We start from the raw sequence: 22871 nt of genomic DNA on the forward strand, positions 1-22871 counted from the left end.
GGTTAGCAACTCTATTTGCTTCTCGATAACAATGTTTGAATCGAATCTGTGGGATCTGAGATGCCAGCTGCCTGCAGTCATCCAACAAAGGGGAGACAAGAGAGTTTGATTGGGTGGGTTGCACAAGGATGTCTATAATAGCTTTTGCATCCAACTCAACTTCAATGGCTGGACAGCTCCTTTCTACACAAATGCTCAACCCATCTCTCAAGGCCCATAGCTCCGCTTCAAAGCTTGAAGTTACACCAATATTCCTAGAAAAACCCACCATCCAATTACCCATCTCATCTCTAATCACCCCTCCTCCTCCAGCTAATCCCGGATTTCCCATCAAAGACCCATCAGTGTTTAGCTTGCTCCAATTGCTCCGAGATCTTTCCCATCTGGTATCCTTCAAAGTGAAGCTATTTGCAACTCTCCAATCCGCAGCACACCAGTAGAAATCACTAGCTTGACTAGTAATTTGGGCTGCCAGATTTGAGGAATAGTCCCTATTATGGAAAATGGTCTTGTTTCTCTGCTTCCACAACATCCAGATGGCAAATAAAAACACAAACTTCCATGGAGGGTGGTTGTGACCGTTAGGCTGGTCCTTAGTTGCATTTACAGACAACCAAGTGTGGAGATCAAATGAAAAGAAATTACTGTCCTCCTCAATGATGCCCAGTTGCTTCCATGTCTCTTTACTTCTCCAACAATCTCGAAGCATATGGATTATTGTTTCTGGTTCCTCTCTGCATTGAGGACACAGAGGATCCAAATTAATACCCCTTGAAGCCAAACAAACTTTAACTCCAATACTGTTATGAAAGCATTTCCAAACGAAGAACTGAATTCTAGGAATGATTTTAGATTTCCAAATCCAATGCCCTTTAAAATCTTGGCATTCATCACTTGAGGTTGCTAGTTTATAAGCACTTTTCAAATCAAACTTTCCATGGGAGTTATTAGACCAGGCCAACCTGTCCTCACTTCTAGCAGCTAATGCATAAGGTGTGGCTTGGACCTCCATCTTAATTCTTAAAGGAAGCTCCAGTGAAATTTTATCCCAATTCCATCCATTTGCCGAGATCACATCTTTGATTTTTAACATCCCTTCATCCCTGTTTAAAGGCCCTTGCACTAGGTTCCGGATTGGACCTTGGGGAGCCCAATTATCCATCCAGAAATTCAACTCACTATCTCTACCAATGATCCATTTTGCGCCTGCTTTGAACACATCCACACCCTTCCTTATGCCTTTCCAAACTCGTGAACAAGGGAGATTTTCTTCATTGACGGAATTTATTCTCCTTTGGGTGCAATATTTCTTCCTTAAAACTTTAGCCCACAATGACTCCTTTTTGTGTGGAATCGCCAATTAAGCTTGGCTAGCCACGAAATATTTCTCCCCCGTGCTGTTTGAATACCCAAACCACCCTCCTTTTTTGGCTTAGTCACTTTTTGCCATCCTACCCAATGCATCTTTCTAGTGGTCTCCGTCGATCCCCATAGAAAATTTCTGTTAATCTTATCAATATTCTTAAGCACTTTACTAGGGAGGTAGGCGCACTGCATAGTGTAAGTGGGGATGGTCGACAAAGAGGCCTGAATGAGAGTCGTTCTACCTGCCATAGATAATAAGTTTGCCTTCCAACCCGCAAGCTTCTGTTTAACTCTATCCAGCACGAAGTTAAAATCTTGATTTGATGGACCAGGATGCTTTATAGGGATTCCCAAGTACTTCCCAATAGAAGGGGTAGATCTGGATCCTAGAGTATTGCACATATCCTCCCTGCTATCCATATCAATATTTGGAGAGAAATACACCCTCAATTTTGACTCACTCACCGATTGCCCAGATTTACTGCAAAACGAGTCCATGACCTCTCGGATGGTCATACAGTTTGCTTGGTTTGCTTTGGCAAAGAGAACTAGATCATCAGCAAAGAAAAGGTGGGAAAAACTTGGGCCATTTCTAGAAGCTTTGATTGGGTTCCATAACTTCTTACTAACTTTCTCCTCAATGAGTTGACCTAAAAAATCAATACACAAAATGAAGATATAGGGTGATAATGGATCACCTTGCCGAATTCCCCTTGAAGGATGGATAGGCTATGTCATCCCCCCATTGAATAAAACAAAAGTTGAAACTGTGGAAAAACAACTCATAATTAACTCCACCATATCCATCGGTAAGTTGATACTAATGAGCCTTTCCCTAATAAAACCCCACTCCAACTTATCATAGGCCTTCTCTAGGTCTATTTTTATGGTCATAAAACCTTCCTTCCCTTTGGATTTGCTAATTGAGTGAATAAGCTCTTGGACTATAATTGCATTATCAACACCTTTCCGACCCGGAACAAAAGCAGTTTGTAGGGGAGAGATAAGCTTTTCTAGATGAATTCTCAGTCGGCCTACAATGATCTTCGTAACAATTGTATACACAGTGTTACAGAGACTAATAGGCCTATAGTTCCCCAAAGTTTCAGGACCCTGAATTTTTGGAATAAGGGCAATGAGGGTTCGGTTAAGGTAGTTAGGGATTTTCTTCTTTGAGAAAATATCTTTAATTTCCTAAATGATGTAGCAATGAATATGATTAGTGGCATTTCAAGAAGATAATAAACAAGTATTTGAATGAATGATGTTAGAGATATTATAAATTTTATAACATGAAACTTACAAAGATGTATCAACAATCACAAAAAGTAATTCAAAAATGTAGTTAATAGGTTGTTGACGTTCACATATCATATTAATTGTCACATCAATTTGTAAAGTTTTTCAAGTAAAATTAATAATATTTCTAGTATTTTTCTATCTGAATTATTTATTGTGATTAGTATACATATATTTGTAAGACCTATGTATTTAAAGTTGTGTTATCTCTAACATTACTTAATTCTTTGGAACTTCTTAAAAGTAGAGGAAAAATGTAAAACTAATTTTTTCCCTATATCTAAAAAAAATATATTAATTTTTGCCCTAAAATTTGGGGCCTTTCTCTAGTAGGGGGCCCTAGGCAATATCCTAAGTGGCCTAGGCTTAAGGCCGGCTATGGCGGGCAGTTGGATCCTATGCAACTATGCAAGGTACCCACTCCGGCTAAATCAGCACTATTATTAGGCATTAGCTACGGACACTTTAAGCCAGTCTCTTATGCATTTAGGGGACTTTAATAGGAATGACAATTTTTCCCCATTTCGCTTAACTCGCCCCTAAAACCCTACTATTTAAACAAACATATTAATATTATCATATTTTATTTTACACAATGTGGTTCTCTGTCTTTATTTTGTTTTGTGTTGTACTATGAGATTTTTATTTTTATGATTGTCTTGTTAAACACTTAGATATATTATTCAATTTTTTCAAAAAATTGATTTGATTTGATGGAATAAATTTAGTTGTAATTTCAAGTATATTTTTATTAATGAAATAGATTTCATTAAAAAAATTGTACTAGTTGTAGGGTAAATTAACAAAAAGTAGAGTTTTACAAGGTGGGACAGGACTTCGCGGGGCCCTAAGGGGTGAGAATGGGCTGAGAAAGTTTTCCCCATCATGCGGGTGGGGCAGGGATGGGGCAAGACAAAACCATGCGGGGTGGGGACGAAGACCCCATCCTTCACCTCATTGCCATCCCTAGACTTTAATGCTTGTTTGGCATTTTGGTAGGAAGTAGAATATTTTATGATATTTTTTCACATGAACAAAAATATTTACATCCAATGTGTGTCTAAATCTTTGTAAAAATAAAAATAAAAATAAAAAATAAAAAAAGAAAAGAAAAGAAGAAGTAAGCCCTGACATGTCTAAAAATCTACAAGTCAATTTAATGAAAATAAAATAAAATTATGTATAGTATACAGTAAATAGTACACTTTAATTTAATGTGTATTACATAAGAGTAATTAGAGAGAATAAAAAATACATTATATGTTTTTAGTCAAAATCTAGGGGTGTACAGTATTGAGATTTTTGTCCAAAATTATTATTACTTTTTACCAAAAATACAGGAGGGAGGGAGGATTTTTGAAAAGTCAATTCTACAAGCAAGTCATAAACCAGAGCAATTAGCAATACAAGTGCACAATTCAACAAGTAATAGACATTCCATACACAAGCTATTTACAATTTTAGTTCAAATTTGACATAAGACACTTGATTGTTGATATGCCAGGCGATGTGAAAACATTGCAACGCCAGACAATGTTAACATGCACATATGGGTACAGAAATGAAAATCCAAGTAAAGCTATACCTGCAAAATAAACACATTTGGAGCAATAGCTGAGCGTCAGTGTTAAAACTTCAATGAATGAAAAAGATGAACCATATAACGTGTTCTGTAAGTCTCACAAAAGCTAACCTCGGGCATTGATAGCCAACTTCAAAATTTGAAAGGTTCTAATCTAGAGTTCCCATCCAGCCCTTTTGAGTAAATATATAAGAAACAAATTCCCTTAAGGTTGTTTCCCTGTAAACTGGGGGTTTTTCTTTTGATAGGAACTTCTTGATTGGTCCATACATCCTATGGGTATCCCCTTCCTTGAAATGTGTTCTGAAAAAACTATGGAGATTCTTGGACATACATTCTGTGCTAGTACCCTACAAATCTCTTTAGCTTGTTTGATTAATCAATTATTATATTTCTGCAAATGGATTAAAAACATTAATGGAATTCTCAACTCCCCATGGAAAAGAAGACGATTGAAACAATTCTTGATGGAGAATGCAGATGTAAATACAAAGGGTATATAATTGAAGAGAAAAGAACTGATTGGCAGAGTAAATTTCTCCATCTATGGCAAAGAAGTTAGGAACCTTGACTGGCTACGTTGAAGATAACTTTGAAGTAAATTTATTAATTTATTTTGGCCTTCTACATTTCAAAATTTTTATTTTGACCTCCTATATTTGATTATGTTTTATATTGGCCATACCGTCCATTTTCATTAAAATAATGTGATTAATATAATCCTTCATGTTTAATTATTTTATGGAACACTAACTCTAAATTATTATGGAATGTCGAAACTTCGTTGTTATAGGTAGAAAAACATATTATGGACGATTAGATTCTAAGTTCGACAGATCAAGAATCGTAGATTCACTTTTTCAAATCTGAAGTGATTTGTTAAGTTTGTTGTACTCATGGGTTTTTGTAACCCTAATGAAAAACCTATATAAAGGTCCATTAAGCACGAGTTATTGAGAGGCTAGAGAGGTAGAAACTCTAAGATTTTCATAAATTAGATCTAAACTTCCACCTATTCAACCCGTGAGAGTTTAAGAGCAAATATATAACAATCAACATAGTATTGCTATTGCCATAGTGATAATCTTTTATGAAACCATAATGCAATCCAGTCTACATCAAAATTGTTGGTCTAATCCTTCAAGTGGTTTTCTTGGAGTCATAAACGGGGAATTTGTGTGCAACACATCATAGTAGAAGAGTCTGTGGATCTCAAAGTTACGTGTGGCCACGTCAATAAGTACTCCATTGGGTAGCATTAGATTTAGTGTTAAATATTCTATGTAAACTTTCATTCTATTTTAGTGGAGTGGTTGCCTTGAGGATTGATGGTCAAATTTCCCCAGGTTTTTATTGTGAAATAGTTTGTGTCATCGGTTTTCTTGGGTCATCAATTTGGTGTGTTATGTAATTCATGTTTTAATGGTATCCATAATTTTTATTGATATCCGCATTTAAAATGTGAAATGAGTCATGCATATAGACAACATATAACGCTTTCTACATATATATATATATATATATATATACTTTATAATTTTTTTTCGCGCCAAACAAGATATTTGAGATTCAAACCCTCCACCTACACTAAAACACCAAAGTTTTAGCCTGATGATCAAAAGCAATCATCATAAAAACTCTATATGATCTAAAATATATATACTAGTGTCTTGGCCTGTTAACCTAAAAATCTTGAGTAATGTTAGGGATACACCCAATTTTTAAAAATGAGTTTAAAAAAAAAATCCCCAAACGAAATGCATCCTTGTTCTCAAGTTTTACCATTATCTCATCCTCTATGTAGGTTCCTCAAGATTGCATTAGAAGAACATTCAGTCCACTTTGCAACCAAAAATAGAAAATATCTTTTGTTCTATTCAAGATTGCATTGGCACAGTACTTGAACCGAAGACATTTCCAAAGAAATTGAATTAGATGATTATTCTATTGTATTAGAATATAAATACAGAGAATTGTACACTAAAGCTAACCTCGAACATTGATAGTCAACTTCAAATTTTGAAATGTTCTAATGCTGAGTTCCCATCTAGCCCTATCGAGTGAATGTAAGAAATATAGTCTTTTACGGTTGTATCCCTGTAGATTGGGGGGTTTTCTTTTGAGAACAACTCCTTGATTGGTCCATACAACCTATGGGTGCTCCCTTGCTTGTAATTTGTTCTAAAAAAACTAGCTACAGAGATCCTTGGACCTATATTCCTTGCCAGTACCCTATGAAATACGCTTTTGAATTTATCATTGGAGATTAGCTGCCCCAAATTATTCCATTTTATTAATATTATTATTTATGTAAATAGAAATTAATTATAATATGTATGATTTGTGAAGCATGAAAATTACTTACCTGCATCATGTCTCCCAGGTTCCCTACCAGAGATCCCGGAATGGGGATAACATCGATCCATTGACTTTGATAGAGGACTTGAAGGCCACCCATTGGTCTTGCAAAACAACAGTAAGGAATGTAGCATCAGTGTGTTCGCTAAGGCCCATTGTCAAATCTGGTTCAGGGCATGCCGGATAGTAATTGGCCCAAAATATAAGGTCCCTCAACACAGCCCATGTCTTTGAGGTGGTTGGGTTTGAGACCCAGAGCTTCTGACAGCAACTCGGATATTGTTAGCCCTAATTTCATTACCTTCTTCGAGTAATCAATCATTATATCTCTGCATGCAAATTGATCAATAATTTTAATACGATTTTCAACTACCCGAGAAATAATAATAATACAAACTAGAATGAAACATTTTTTTTTTTTATGGGGATGCAAATGTAATGCAAAGGGCTTCAGATTGTAGTGAGGAGAAAAACTGTCTGGGACTAAAAATAAACTTCTCCCTCCATGGCCAAGAAGTTAGGGGAACTTTGATGGACTACAGTGAAGAATGAAGATACATTTGATCAAAATCCACAAATAAAAAAATAATAATAATAACTAAGCACTTTTTTCCTGCCCGTTAGCCCAAAGAGGAGAGGGGGTGAGGGTGGATTTCCTACCCCTTAAATTTTTTTTTTACTAACTTACACTTTTGGCATTTATAGTTTGTGTTTTTTTTTTTTTTTTTTTTTTTTTTTTTTTTTGAGAAACAATGATTATTTTTATTTTGATCCTTTATGTTTCAGAATTTTACTTTGACCTTAATTTCATATTTGATTCTCTTCTCATATGAGTCAGGTCATTCATTTCCATTAATATAATGAGACTGATATGTACCTTCATAACCATTTTATGAAATATTAGCTTCATATTGCTATGGGATGTAAGGACTTCATTGTTATAGGAAGACAAGAATATTATATAAAGTTAGATTATTAGGATAAAAGAACGATATGGCCAATATAAAATCAAAATCAAACATGAAATGCTAAAATAAAAATTTTAAAGGGATAATTACACTAAACCCACCTATGGTTTGGGCGAAAGTCACTTTGCCTACCCGTGGTTTGAAAAGTATCACTTAACCCACCTGTGGTATGTTCCATTTGTTTTCCGTAACCCACCTCTGTTAAAATCAGGGATAAATAGGTATTTTTGCTCATATTTTATGTCTCTCTCATCTCAAAACAAAAAATAGCACAAAAATGCAAGAGAAACAAGATCAAAAAGTGGTATTGGTCTCTCTCTCAATTCACATAAATCTTGAACATGAAAAACATAAATCATTAAACCCAGAATTTTATTTTATTTTATTTTATATATATATTTTTTTCACATTCCCAAGTTCTCTCAAATTTTCTTAGCAACCATATAACTATAAAAGAAATCAAACTCTTCAATCTTAGTCTTAAACACCCATTTGGCTCAACTTTCAGTAAGTCTCTCATCTTTACAAGAACCTCAACAACATAAATCACAAACCTAGAATTTCTTTCTCCTTCCTAATCAAAAACAAATCAAAAGTTTCAACCTTTACACAGCAATATAAAGCTCAAACAACACAAGCTACAATACCCAATATTTTTTTTTCCCTTTTATTTTCTTGGAAACCAAACAAAGAGAGAAAATTGAATAATGGGTATGTGTTAAACCTCAAAAAAAAAAAAAAAAAAAAAAAAACTTACCAACATACAAGGACAATTTGGAGAAGAATTTAGAGAAGCCAGGTGTTTAATATGGCTGTGGTGAGATTGAGATTGTGAACCCATAACCAAATTCTCTAAAACCCAAAACCTCTATTTTTCTTTTCTCTCTATTGTGAACCCATAACCAAATCCACCAATAACCACTGGCCACCGTGATTTCTACAAAAAAATAAAGCAAACCCAAATGCAAATACCAACAAAACCCACAAATGGTGACACAAAACCACCAAATGGAGAGCCACAACCTATTATAAAAACACGTGTTTTCTCCCCCTAGCTTCGATGTTGTGAAACTTGTGTTTTCTCCCCCTCCAGACACTCCAAATCACATAGAACACGTTGATCTCACCATAGGTCTCTCTCTTGAAAAGTTTCTAAGTTTTGGGTGTTTTGATTCGCGTTATGTTATGTTTTGGGGTTAAAAGGTGTTTTTGTAACGGATGGGCTTGAGGTGGGTTACGGAAATTGACGGAAACATACCACAGGTGGGTTAAGTGATACTTTTCAAACCATAGGTAGGTAAAGTGATTTTCGTCCAAACCATAGGTGGGTTATGTGTAATTACCCTAATTTTAAAACCTAAAATATAAAAAGAATCACAAACTTTAATGACAAAAAATACCTTCTTGCCTTCCCCCACCCCCCTTTATTTAAATGAAATTTTAAAATAGCAAAGAAAATTTTAATTTAAGATTATTTAGAGTACTGTTGCTTTATTAACTTTTTAGCAAAAAAAGAAAAAAAAATTGTAACTAAGATTGGTGATGCAATTGCTCATATGGCATTAAAAAATAAAAAGCACCTGCATACTTCCGGAAATTCTGCAGGATTTGGTGGACAAGGTGCCATAGAACAATAAATGGTGTCCCTCCAATTAGCTGCTTAAGCTTGATAGAAATCAAAATTGGTATTGAATGTAAAACTTCTCGAGAAACTAGTCACTTTTCGTGGGTTCTAATTAGCTCAACTGATGAAGTCTCTAATGGTTGTATAAGAGATTAAGGGTTCAATCTCCGCCTATACCAAAAACTAATTAGTGTCTTGGTCTGATGATAAAAAGCTATTATCAGGAGCGGACACTATAGGTTGAAACTTTTTTTAAAAAAAAAACTAGTCACTCTTCCTATTATTTTTAAATGTAGGACTTCACTTACTTGTATATACCCAACACTTAGCAGGCCAACATCAACTTGGATAGATTCTTCTTCAAACTTGTCTTCCAAAAGTCTCATTAGCCTCAACAAGCCAGCCCATAATTTGGTCATGCCTTATCTTGTTTCCAAATTGGATCCTATTACAACATCAGCCGAGTCCTACTACTTCTTTACCTCCTCATTCACCTTCAAAGGGATCCTCGCTCACTTAGTTCCAATGAACATAGTTTTCAGAACCGGACCGGACCGGGAGGTCGGACCGTGAAAATCGAAAACCGGAATGAAAATCGGTTTTTTAAGCCTAAAGAACCGGATTTTTTGTTAATTCCGTAAACCCCTAAAACCGGGGTTGGACCGCACGAACCGGTGAGAACCGTGCGGTCCAACCCCTTAGCAATTTAAAAAAAAAAAAAAAAACAACAACTTAACACAATTTTATTCTACTTAATTAAATTATCCATCTCTTACAAGGAATAAAAAAAAAATTATAATTAAAATCCTTCAAAGATATTCAACTTTACTTCAAAAATTAATAATAAATTTTAATGTTTTTATGGTTATTATTTTATTTTATTAACTTTCTTATTTAATTATTAAATATATGCTTGAAAATCATTAAATTTCTCTCACATATATAGATATATTGTCAATTTTGCTAGTTTTATAAATTTAATATCTATATTTAGGCTTTAATTAATTATTAAATTAATTATGACATCATCACGGTTCGACCTCAATTCAACCTTAAAATACCTTGAACCTCTCCCTTTCATGGTTCAATGAAAGTTCCGGGTCTGAAAACCTTGCCAATGAAGACAATCTTTTATGGGAATTCTCATAATATATTTCATTTTAAAACATTTTATCACTAAATTTACTAAAACTCTCTAAAACCTAAAGCTCTTTATCGTAAAGTTGTACATTTGAAACTCTATTTTTTACGCCAATGCCGAGCTAGCTCAATACATTGTGGGGCCTAAGGTGAAAATGTTATGTGGGGCCTTTTCTCATATTATAATATTTAATTAATAAATTTTTATTTAAATATATTTTTCCTGCTTTTTAAAATACAAGTTATTGAAAAAAAAATTTATATTCAAGTTTCCTTAATATTTTCTTCAATATAACTAATCAATTTTTTTTTTTGTGGCATAATTGATTATTTATACATTTTTTTATTCGCAAAATTAATTTTTTTGTTAACAATTCGAATATTATAATAAGAAACTGAAAAAATATTGTGGGGCCCGATAGTTTATGGCCCAGGCCCATTTGCTCGTGGGGAGCCCGCAAGCCCAACTGAAGAAAGTCATGGCCCAGATATGCAGCCGAGGACGGTTTAGTCCTCGGCAAGCCCAAAGCTCCCTTGACAAAAGGGGTAAAAGAGAGCTATAAGAAAAAATCCATAAGAAGATCTAAAATATCTCAGGACAGTTGTCCTTAATACCCCTCATTGATATGACATTGCACCTAACAGAACCGGATTCTTAGGCTTTATTCACCATGCCCAACAATGCTGGGATGGGATTGACGGGACAAATATCAGTCCTGGAAAAACTGACCCTACACGTGGACGAGGGACAACAAACGTAGGCTAGTATAAAAGGAAAGGTAAACTAATTAGGAAGGGAGCCCATCTCATTTTCCTGGGAAAAAACTCCAGGAATGAGAATAACCGGACAATATATGTAAACCACCACGAAAAAGTCACCGCCGGATAACCGGAGAAAAACACTAGTGCTCCTCGGACATGATCCGAGGAGTCCAATCCCTCAATTTATAAAGCTATTGGGCTTGGATATCCAGACTAAAGCCTTTTTCTAGTCTAGGTTTATCTAAGGTCCGGCCTGTACTAACGCCCCGTGACCCAATGCTAGCCTTTCAAGCCCACTCTCTACAAATATTATTGTGGGGGATCTTTCACGCGCGAGCTCAACGTCGTTGTTGGGCCGTTTAAGAGTCGTGTCCCTACAATTGGCGTCGTCTGTGGGGAAGGGCTTGCGCGTTGGCACGGGTGGCGCATGAGTCAGTTTTCTAGCAAGCAGAGATTCACGAGTTTTTCCCATCTCCGGCGACATGCAGTCGTTGCTCCGCCATAAGCTTCTGCTAGGGGCTACGCCTTGCACTGCTAACGGCGCGGGCAGCTCTAGGGGCTTCCGGCCTCGAGCCAACTCTCCCCTCCCTGGCCTAGGGGTTAACCTGCGAAAAATAAATGATAAAAAAAAAAATTAATTATTACTTAACAAGAGATCTTACAAGTTTTGGACAGAACCAAGGCCTTGTATGGTCCTCGGACCCAAACCTATGGGGAAACCAAGTACAAACAAGAATTCTTACAAGTTTTGGACAGAACCAAGGCCTTGTATGGTCCTCGGACCCAAGCCTATGGGGAAACCAAGTACAAACAAGAATTCTTACAAGTTTTGGACAGAACCAAGGCCTTGCATGGTCCTCGGACCCAAGCCTATGGGGAAACCAAGTACAAAAAAGAAATCTTACGAGTTTTGGACAGAACCAAGGCCTTGCATGGTCCTCGGACCCAAGCCTATGGGGAAACCAAGTACAAAAAAGAAATCTTACAAGTTTTGGACAGAACCAAGGCCTTGCATGGTCCTCGGAACCAAGCCTATGGGGAAACCAAGTACAAACAAGAGATCTTACAAGTTTTGGACAGAACCAAGGCCTTGCATGGTCCTCGGACCCAAGCCTATGGGGAAACCAAGTACAAAAAAAGAAATCTTACAAGTTTTGGACAGAACCAAGGCCTTGCATGGTCCTCGGACCCAAGCCTATGGGGAAACCAAGTACAAACAAGAATTCTTACAAGTTTTGGACAGAACCAAGGCCTTGCATGGTCCTCGGACCCAAGCCTATGGGGAAACCAAGTACAAACAAGAATTCTTACAAGTTTTGGACAGAACCAAGGCCTTGCATGGTCCTCGGACCCAAGCCTATGGGGAAACCAAGTACAAACAAGAATTCTTACAAGTTTTGGACAGAACCAAGGCCTTGTATGGTCCTCGGACCCAAGCCTCTGGGGAGACCAAGTACAAAAAAGAAACCTTACAAGTTTTGGACAGAACAAAGGCCTTGTATGGTCCTCGGACCCAAGCCTCTGGGGAAACCAAGTACAAAAAAGAAACCTTACAAGTTTTGGACAGAACCAAGGCCTTGTATGGTCCTCGGACCCAAGCCTCTGGGGAAACCAAGTACAAAAAAGAAACCTTACAAGTTTTGGACAGAACCAAGGCCTTGTATGGTCCTCGGACCCAAGCCTCTGGGGAAACCAAGTACAAAAAAGAAACCTTACAAGTTTTGGACAGAACCAAGGCCTTGTATGGTCCTCGGACCTAAGCCTCTGGGGAAACCAAGTACAAAAAAGAAACCTTACAAGTTTTGGACAGAACCAAAGTCTTGCATGGTCCTCGGACCCAAGCCTCTGGGGAAACCAAGTACAAAAAAGAAATCTTACAAGCTTTGGACGGAACCAAGGCCTTGCATGGTCCTCGGACCCAAGCCTCTGGGGAAACCAAGTACAAAAAAGAAATCTTACAAGTTTTGGACAGAACCAAGGCCTTGTATGGTCCTCGGACCCAAGCCTATGGGGAAACCAAGTACACACAATAAAAACCATAAGTTTTGGACGGAACCTAGGCCTTGTATGGTCCTCGGACTCAAGCCTATGGGGAAACCAAGTACACAAAAGCACCATCGGAGTTCCCTACTTCCCAGTCGATTGCTCGGATGGATTATTTAGAGATTATCAGCCTTGGACGGTATTCACGCGCCTATCACAGAATATTCAACTGTTATCCCGGTTAGTTTCCTAAGTTTGATTTACTATGAATTATCGATATAATGCCTGGTAGTATTGGTAAATTGGAGTTAGTTAGATTATGTTTCAAGCTATTTTGCTCTAAATATTCTTGAAGAAACGCACACATAGGGCATACCCATTCACGAAGTAGTGTTGCCAAAATATCAGTACTCAAAACATGTAAATAAATTTCTATTTTCACCAAAACAAAGAAATAGTACAGCGTACAATGAAAAGCTGGAATCAGTTTGTGTCAAAAGCTCACTACATAACCAAAAAGAAAGGAAGATACAAGAGAATAAGATAAAGCCGAGGAAGTAGATCAGAGGAGAAGTTGGTTACAGCTCCGAGACCTTGTTCTTCCTCCATGCTTTCACATGCCCACAACTCAAACAGCAAAAGAGACCTAACTTGAGCCTGACACCGCTGAAGGAAAGGTGCAGGGAGTTGGAAGTTGAGGGGCTTTCTCTAAATATTCGTCTGCCGCAAAGCAGAGGCGCTGATGGCGGAAAATCTTTCTTCTGACATACCAAAATTATGGCATGAACAGAACCTGCTTCGGATTTTGACTAAAAGAGGGAGAGATCCCCTTCCCCCTCGGTCGAAATGGAGTGTTCTCCTGAACTTATGCTTCCTGTGCCCATACCTTACTACTTTGAGTCTCATGAGGACACGGTGCTTCTGCGACGGAGAGTGTTCTTTCTTCCCAACCCTTGCCTTAAACATGTTGTGCTAAGGGAGGAGAGCTCCGGATGTGGGAGTTATGATATGGGAGAAAACTGAAGGATTTGTGCGTATATAAGGCAACTTTCTCTCCCTCCTGTTTATTTGAAAAGATAAGGTGGTGGCAGTCAACTCACGTAGCATCCCAAGGTACGCTACAGACAAAACAGTTCTGGCTCAACTTCCAACATCAACTGCAACCACAAGATTAAAGAAGCCTCGTAAAGGCGCACCTCGATCATTGTGACATCAGAGAGTACCGCGTGGCCAGAGGTTGCAGAAATATCTCTTAATTCATGGGCTAAGTGGATTCGCGGCCTAGGCCCGCTTTGCGTGAGGGCTCAGGGACTGCGGCCCACGCCGAGAAATAGCCGTTGCCGAGGACAACCCCTGCTCGGCGCCTTATGAAATGCCTGATGAAAGGGAGAATCTGAACTCGAAGAGTTTTGGACAGAACCTAGGACTTGTATGGTCCTCGGACTCAAGTCTATGGGAAAACCAAGTACATGAAAGAAAAAACATAAGTCTTGGACAGAACATAGGACTTGTATGATCCTCGGACTCAAGCCTATGGGGAAACCAAGGACATAAAAGTTTTGGACAGAACCTAGGGCTTGCATGGTCCTCGGACTCAAGTCTATGGGAAAACCAAGTACTCTAAAAAAGTTTTGGACAGAACCAAGGCATTGCATGGTCCTCGGACTCAAGTCTATGGGAAAACCAAGTACTCTAAAAAGTTTTAGACAGAACCAAGGCATTGCATGGTCCTCGGACTCAAGCCTATGGGGAAACCAAGTACTCTAAAAAAGTTTTGGACAGAACCAAGACCTTGCATGGTTCTCGTACTCCAGCCTATGGGAACGCCAAGTACTCGGACGGGAAAGTCCTCGGCTCAAATACTGTAAAATGTTAAGGCCAGTATGTTAGGATGGCAAAATGACCCCCTAATTCAATAGCCTAAGGAAAATGTTCGTTTTGCGGATGGCATGTCCTCGGATAGTTATTCCTTACACCGTATCGAATACTCAGTCCTCATCTTGGCTAATTTGGAGGTAAGTGTCGTCCCTCCCTGGTCGGCATTGCTATGTTAAGAAATTCTGTTAGAGTTATGGTGGAATCTTTTTATTAGCAAATATTTTGGCCTTAGTTGTCATTGATTCAAATGCTATACTATTGTGCCGAGCAGTGTTTGCAAATTTATTAAAACATATAAACAGAACATGCGAAGTAGAATAACAATAACTTTTATTAATATGAAAAATTATTACAACGTACATAGAAGGGCTTAAACAAGCCTATACAAAAAAAAAAAAATGAATTGCTGAAGCAGCAATAGCATCCGCAATATAGATCAGTAAACGGTCAATTGTCTTTTAAACTCGCCTTCAAAGTCCCTCCAATCTCTGCCTCAATACTGCTCAAATCAGGAGAAGAACCTTCTTTAGAAAAAGATGAAGGAGAAGGAAGAAGAATTGGAACACATGGAAGCACTTCAGCAAGCTCTTGTCAGCAAAGAGCGCAAAGGAAAAAGAAGATGCATGACATGAGTAGAAGATGTAGGAGATGAATGAAGAAGATGGAGGACATGAGTAAGAAGGAGGAGAAGAAGAGAGAAGAGATGAAAAGAAAGAGAAAAGAGCAAAAGAGGGAAAAGGAAAAGCACCAGGACGGATCTGGTGGTGGAAAGAAGAAGAAAGAGAGGCAAAGGGGGGCGCCAGTGAAAGAAGAGAGGAAGAAGCAGGGGCACTTAGTCCCTGCCCCAATCCTGACTCCTAACACGCTGGCGCCATGTTAGATATGCTCGTGAGAGAGTGGACGGTGGTAATAATGGATGTTTTCGACTCAGTCACACCGAAAGTGAGATGTGACGAGTCCCTGCTTCGGATTTTGGCTAAAAGGAAGGGGAGACAAATCTTGAGTCTCCACCATCCTTGCCCTGACTGAGCCATCTCAAGTTTTAATAGGACATGGCATTTCTGGGAAAGGAATGGTTTATTCATGGCTGACTACTATGGTGAACGTATTAATGGATAGGGGATAACCAGAGGGAAGAAGTGAACTCTGGGAAAAGCCTGGGGGATTCTGATATGAGAGAATCACCTTTTGTCTTCTCTCTTTATATAAGGGACGAAGAAAAGGGTGCATAACCCGTTCAGATCCCCAGGGAAACCTACAAATAAGAATGCGCCGTTTCGTTCTCCCACACCATCCATAACCGTCAGATCTAGGAGGCATCGTAAAGGGAGGATATTAAAAACGCGCCTTGAATACCCAAACGACATAAGGGCAACGTGCGCAAATCAAGGGGAACAGCTCGTGGACCGGTACATTCCTTGGGCATGTGAAGAGTTACCCGCGTCCTTCAAGGGCTGAAATGAATGAGCCACAATAAAGGCTCAGCATTACCAAAACCCACCTTTCCAACCAAGATGTTGGACAGCAGGGTTTTGAGGGGCTATTGTGGGGCCCGGTAGTTTATGGTCCAGGCCCATTTGCTCGTGGGGAGCCCGTAAGCCCAAGCTGAAGAAAGTCATGGCCCAGATATGCAGCCGAGAACGGTTTAGTCCTCGGCAAGCCCAAAGCTCCCTTGACAAAAGGGGTAAAAGAGAGCTATAAGAAAAAATCCATAAGAAGTTCTAAAATATCTCAGGACAGTTGTCCTCAATACCCCTCATTGATATGACATTGCACCTAACAGAACCGGATTCTTAGGCTTTATTCACCATGCCCAACAATGCTGGGATGGGATTGACGGGACAAATATCAGTCCTGGAAAAACTGACCCTACACGTGGACGAGGGACAACAAACGTAGGCTAGTATAAAAGGAAAGGTAAACTAATTAGGAAGGGAGCCCCATCTCATTTTCCTGGGAAAAAACTCTAGGAATGAGAATAACCGGACAATATATGTAAACCACCACGAAAAAGTCACCGCCGGATAACCGGAGAAAAACACTAGTGCTCCTCGGACATGATCTGAGGAGTCCAATCCCTCAATTTATAAAGCTATTGGGCTTGGATATCCAGACTAAAGCCTTTTTCTAATCTAGGTTTATCTAAGGTCCGGCCTGTACTAACGCCTCGTGACCCAACGCTAGCCTTTCAAGCCCACTCTCTACAAATATTATTGTGGGGGATCTTTCACGCGCGAGCTCAACGTCGTTATTGGGCCGTTTAAGAGTCGTGTCCCTACAAATATATATAAATATATACATAGAAACAAAGAACAAATTGAAAGTAAAATTTTATTTAAAAAATAAAAACTTTTTTTGACTAAAATAATAATAAAATAAAATAAACCTAAGAGATATGTAGTGATGAGTGGTTGGAGATTACTATGCTACCACATGTCCCCAAGACCCTAGCCCAACCCAATTTGACACGCCTATGCTTTGTCAGAAGGTTAAAGCTTCACAGTGAAACAAGTATCAAACAACCAAGTAAACACTCTAAGAAAATAAAACAAAGTAGTAAGAACCAAACAATGACATAAGTAAGCAAGAATAAGACATTTTAGAGAAGTGCAAAAACCTGAAGGAGGGCAACGCTCAACGGAGAGGAGGGTCCAATGTGCTGCTAAGAAACGTATGAAAAAGTCACTCTCCAACAATTCATTAAAAATATTTGAGGTTTGATTTTTATTTTTTTATTTTTATCTTTTGATTTTTTTTTTGTTGAAAGAGAGGGAGAGGGTGATATTTCAGATTCTAGGTGTGGGAGATTAATGACTCACATAGAGAATCGAACACTTTAGTTGCACATTCAATGTTTTTTCTTCTTTTTTTTCCTAATTTTTTATATAAAAATTAATAATACTTTCAATTTATTGGTTAATATTTGGGGTTTAATTAATACTCTCAATGGTAAAGAAATATCTCTATTACTTAAATTTGAGGGCTTCCTTTTACTTTTATTGGTTAATATTTAAGGCCTAATTAATCTCACAATGGCAAAGAGATATTTCTATTGCTAAAATTTGGGGCCTTAGGTGGTTGCCTTAATTGCATCATGCATTGAGTCAGCCCTGACCAATGCTAAATTACATCCTCAAACAATGTGATGTAGGACAGAATTTTCAAATTAATTTACGTAATTTGTTATATTTGGTATTTTTATGTATTTTTTGTTATTTTAGGTTTAGGGTATTTATTTCCTTATTTTTAGGTACTTTTAATGTTTTTTAAATTAAATTTGGTTCATATTATGGTTAGGTATTAATTAGAAGTTATTTTAACATATATTTTCTTGTCTACCAAGTTTTACGGAGCCTTTAAATAGGCCCCTAAGTCTTTAAACGTTTTTTAAATAATTTTTCAATTAATAAAATTCAGACTTTTGTCTTTCTATTTTTTGGTGGATTCCTGATCCTTTCTCTTTGTGGATTTAAGGACCTTTATGAATTCAAGGAACCCTCGTGGATTCAAGGTTATTTTCTAAAGCAAACATGTTTTGTTTCTTGTTTTCTAAAAGTAACGTGTTCTGTTTCTTGACGCTTTTGCATCCCGCATCACAATGCCAAATGACTAAACTAGCTTTCACATTGTGCTGAGATTCTTTTATAAAGAATAGATACTTCTCACTTGGCCGGTTTATTTGTTCACATGTAAACTTATACACCAAAATTTTAGACTGAAAAAAAAAATTAATTATATTTTACTCACTTATGCCCTGGGATGATTTTGTTTTGCCAATCTCTAATTCAAAAAATTTGCTATTTAACAATCACTAATATAGCAAGGTATCAAGTTAGGAAGCCACAATAAAAGCCCCCAAAAGAATATATGTTGCAACAGACATATTTAATGCAACGCCAATGAAGAAAAGGGTGCCAATGATCCGCACCTCAATGACATATTTGAGTGTTTTTAACAGATATGTCTAAGATTTGAATTTCCCTCCTCACTTCAAATGTACCCCAAAAAAAAAAAAAAATTGCAGAAGAATGGTATTTTTGTTGCATGGGTGTGATTGTTATTTACTGCTTTGAATGCTTTTATACATGAATATCATGGAGCTTGAATCTTGACTAGTTAACTATCTAGTATTTAATTGAATTAACTTGTTAAAATTGGTAACAATTCGTTGTAGGGGTCTAAACATAACTCTCAAATGTCATTTCAATAACTAATCAGTGTGTGTGTGTGTGTGTTTTTTTTTTCTTGGTAATAATGCATTATACTTATTACTTATACATGATATATAAGTTTGACATTTCTTCCGTATTATTGAGTAAGCATAGTAGACTTGTAGAGTCATTATAAGAAGACACAACAAAAGATTCGCATACAATTTGAACCATGACTAATTCTACCATCTACAAAGTTGAATCTAAATCTTTGCTGACAACTTCACAACCTGAAATGTTGTAACGGAGAGATCCCGTCAACCCCTTTTGAGAAGTAGCGCGCCATATATTCTTTTGCATCAGTCTCCCTGTACAATGGGGGATTTTCTTCTGATAACAACTCCTTGATTGGTCCATAAACTCTTGAGCTCGCCTGAGCATTGGGTCTAAAAAAAGTAGCCACAGAAATTCTTGGCCCGACATGCTTCGCTAATACTCTGTGATTAACGCTAATGAACTTGTCGTTTGTGATGAGCTGCCCAAATACTAGAAATCAGAACCACAAAACAATTTTGTGCAATTCATTTGTATTTGCCATGTTAAATTCCTCAAATATGTTATGTGACAAAAGGAGCATTCACCAGGACTAATGTTGATCATCGATGCATGCATTTATAATCTACTTCAAATTTGGTTTCTGAATCTAATACAATGTTACAATCTCTTGCAGAAGACTTGACCACTCTATACCAGAAATATTGAACAATCTATGATTTCTAAAATCCATAGTAGCTTGCAGATGCAAACTAACAATATCAAATATATATTGCAGTACAATTAAACAATTAGATTATATCATGTTAGGAGTATAATATTTCCTTAAGATAGAAAGTATATATACCCATTTGCCTCTGGAACCACAATGCGATGATGATGATGACAATGACAATGGCAATGATGAGTTGATTTTGATACTAATAAAAATAAATAAATAAAGCAAAATAAAATAGACTTGCCTGGAGAAGATCTCCAACATTGACGACCAAAGCTCCATGAATGGGTGGAACGTTAACCCATTGATTCTCAAGTAGAACTTGGAGGCCACCTACATGGTCTTGTAACAGTATGGTAATGAAGCTGCCATCAGTGTGGACGCTAGCGCCCAAAGTCAGTTCTGGTTCGGAGCATTTCGGGTAGTAATTACCTAGAAGGAGAAGCCCCTCAGCACAATCCATGTCTTTTAGGTGGCTGGAGCTTAGCCCAAGAGCCTCAGATAGTAGCTCAAATAGAGTAAGCCCCAAGTTTATTGCTCACTTTGAGTATTCATTTACAATGTGCCTTCCATGGTAGATCATAGATGCACAAACAGCCACAGGAGTTATTACAAGTCAAATTGAAGTTAGAAGAAGATAAAGGCAAATCTATGACATGGTAGTTCATAACTTAAAAAGGTGTTTTGGCCTAAATAAATTTTCCTTGATTGTAGAACTTTGTAGATGCATGACTTTAAAAATACCATATTATACATAGCCTAATCAATTATGTTTAAGAGCAAGCCTCAATTGTCTCAGCCGGCTGATAACATGTAAATAATGTGGATTGGAAGCCAGGGTTGTGAAGCTAAATATAGGACTGTATATGCCAAGAGCTCATGGCTCAGTGCCACTTCCGGATCTCCCTATATATAAAAGGGGTTCCATCATTTAATGATGCATAAAAAATACTAAGACTAGTTTTACCACATACCTACAAACTGCTGGCAGTTCTTCCAGTTCAGGTGGATTAGGTGCTGCAAAACAAATAAATGTATTCCTCCAATTAGCTGCTGCTGATTGGTACAGATCATAATTGGATAGATAGAGCACTTTTTTTCCATAATCGCGCGAATAGAACTCTTTCTTCACCTCAGTGTCCTGCTCATGAAACCTCTGCATTCCATTGATCATCTCATCCAGAACATTAACAGGTATTCCATGATTAACTACCTGAAAAATCCTCATTTTTCTCATGCATCTCGAACTTTGTCAATGACTTTAGTACGTAAAATGGAGTTGATATGGATGCCTTCAAGGTCTATAACAGGAATACTGAACTGGTAATCACTTCCTGACCTATCATCAGGACTTAATTGTGCACGGTGGAAAATTCGGGGAATTTGTGTCACTCCAGAGTCCAGGAGTCCCTTAACTCTGGTTTTTGATTCATCAAATGCTTGTATCTCACTTTTCCTATCGAAATTGGAGTCCCCTGCCTCATTTTCTTCTGTACTATTTGCCACCATCTTCTTTCTTTGTAAGACTCTTACAGTACAACAAGACCTTGATGGGATACCCTCTTAAAAGATTTCTTGAAGTTGCGGTAGAAGAAGTAAAGATTTTCTTATATCACCACAACAAACTACATAGATAATGTTGCAAACAAAATAATGTACTTTGCTTTCTAACCACATATTTCACATCAGCAGATTGTTGCGTTATCAGAAGCTCCAAAGCACTTTTATAGAAAACTGAATTCTTTAAATTACAACACTTTCTAGCTTCTCCAGTTCCTCTCTATTTTTGTACGGTTTGAAAAGTAAACAGTAACATTTATATTTTACTTATTTTTTGAAAAGACAAAATTTAGATACAATACGTTTTTTAAGTTCTTCACTTAAGCTTGAACTATATGGCTACTTAACTAAAAAATACACTTCCATTCCATAAAAGAAAATCCATATGACAGAATCTTAAGATATAAACCTAAAAGACAACACATAACTACTGTACTTAAATCTTGCCTTTCTCCATCTCATATAAATATTATTTCTTTAATCTTTCTTTATTCTTTTTTAATCTTTCTTCATTCATTCCAAAAACTATATTTTTCAAATTCCTAAAAGTTATATTGTTAAATTTTCCAAAGGTAACATTTTCAAAATTTTTAATAATTATATTTTCTTAATAGCCTTTTTTTTAAGGGTCATATTTTTCTAATGGTAATATTTCTCAATAGTCATTGTAAGGACTCAGTTTGTAACGATCCCAAAATGATATTGGGTTCGCACGTTAAGGGTCCAAACAATATAATTTGTAGAGCGTGGGCTTGAAAGGCTAGGCCTTGGTCACCAAACGATGGTTGGTCGTAATAGGCCCTTTCCCGGTGCGACTTAGGTGATTCCGGTCATTGGACCACGTCCAAGGAGTTTATGGAGCTCCGTGCTCTTACTATCCTTCCTTTTTTTTGGGCTTCATGGTTTGGGAGACAATTTGTCCCCCCCCCCCCCCCCCCTTCTGTATTGTTTCTCTTTCCTTTTTATACTAGCATTTATCCTCTCTCCAGTGTTCACGTGTAAGCTCAACTTTCTAGGGTTATGACTTGTCCCATCAACCCATACCTAGAGTGGTTGAGGGTGGTTGTAAAAGCTGAAGAGCATGGCGAAGAGCATGAACCTATCAGGTGCAGAGTTCTTTATTGTAGCATTAGCAGCCTTTTACTTGGGCCGCTCCTACACTGTGCTCACCCTTTCTTTTAGGGGCACTACAGGATGCCGAGAACAGAATCATCATCGGTTGTGCCTCAAGGCAATTTAGTCTTTCATTATACGTCCTCGACAATGCCTCTCCTCGGCTCGGGCCTTGGGCCCTAATGTAAAGTGAGTCAAGGTCACAAATTCTCTGGCCCCACAGTCATATTTTTTTAAAGGACTTGATAAATTTCAAGATTAACATTAATTTGATCAATTTCAAATTTCATCGAATTTTACCTATATAAGACTAACA

General features: G+C 37.5%; 1 protein-coding gene and 2 pseudogenes across 1 annotated transcript; all 3 read right to left on the reverse strand.

Annotated features, from left to right (window-relative positions):
* Positions 1-1314: 1314 nt before the first annotated feature.
* On the reverse strand, positions 1315-4938 carry LOC126690167 (uncharacterized). Its single transcript, XM_050385296.1, has 4 exons — positions 4932-4938; positions 3994-4034; positions 2265-2559; positions 1315-2015 (listed from the first exon to the last, which is right to left on the reverse strand). Exons 1-4 carry the CDS (start codon positions 4936-4938, stop codon positions 1315-1317), a joined length of 1044 nt encoding a protein of 347 aa, XP_050241253.1.
* Positions 4939-6258: 1320 nt separating this feature from the next.
* On the reverse strand, positions 6259-9615 carry LOC126690168 (deacetoxyvindoline 4-hydroxylase-like; annotated as a pseudogene).
* A 9630-nt stretch (positions 9616-19245) lies between these two features.
* On the reverse strand, positions 19246-21574 carry LOC126688694 (1-aminocyclopropane-1-carboxylate oxidase homolog 1-like; annotated as a pseudogene).
* Positions 21575-22871: the final 1297 nt, after the last annotated feature.

The sequence above is a fragment of the Quercus robur genome, chromosome 6, assembly GCF_932294415.1.
Source record: "Quercus robur chromosome 6, dhQueRobu3.1, whole genome shotgun sequence".
NCBI classification, from domain to species: domain Eukaryota; kingdom Viridiplantae; phylum Streptophyta; class Magnoliopsida; order Fagales; family Fagaceae; genus Quercus; species Quercus robur.

Excerpts from the sequence above, each read along its gene's own strand:
- LOC126690167 (XM_050385296.1), bottom strand. Across the intron at positions 2,560-3,993 it reads CCCTCCCTCCTGTATTTTTG|GAAATTAAAGATATTTTCTC; the intron begins GTAAAAAGTAAT and ends TACATCATTTAG. Across the intron at positions 2,016-2,264 it reads CAAATCCAAAGGGAAGGAAG|GTCAACTCATTGAGGAGAAA; the intron begins GTTTTATGACCA and ends TTGATTTTTTAG.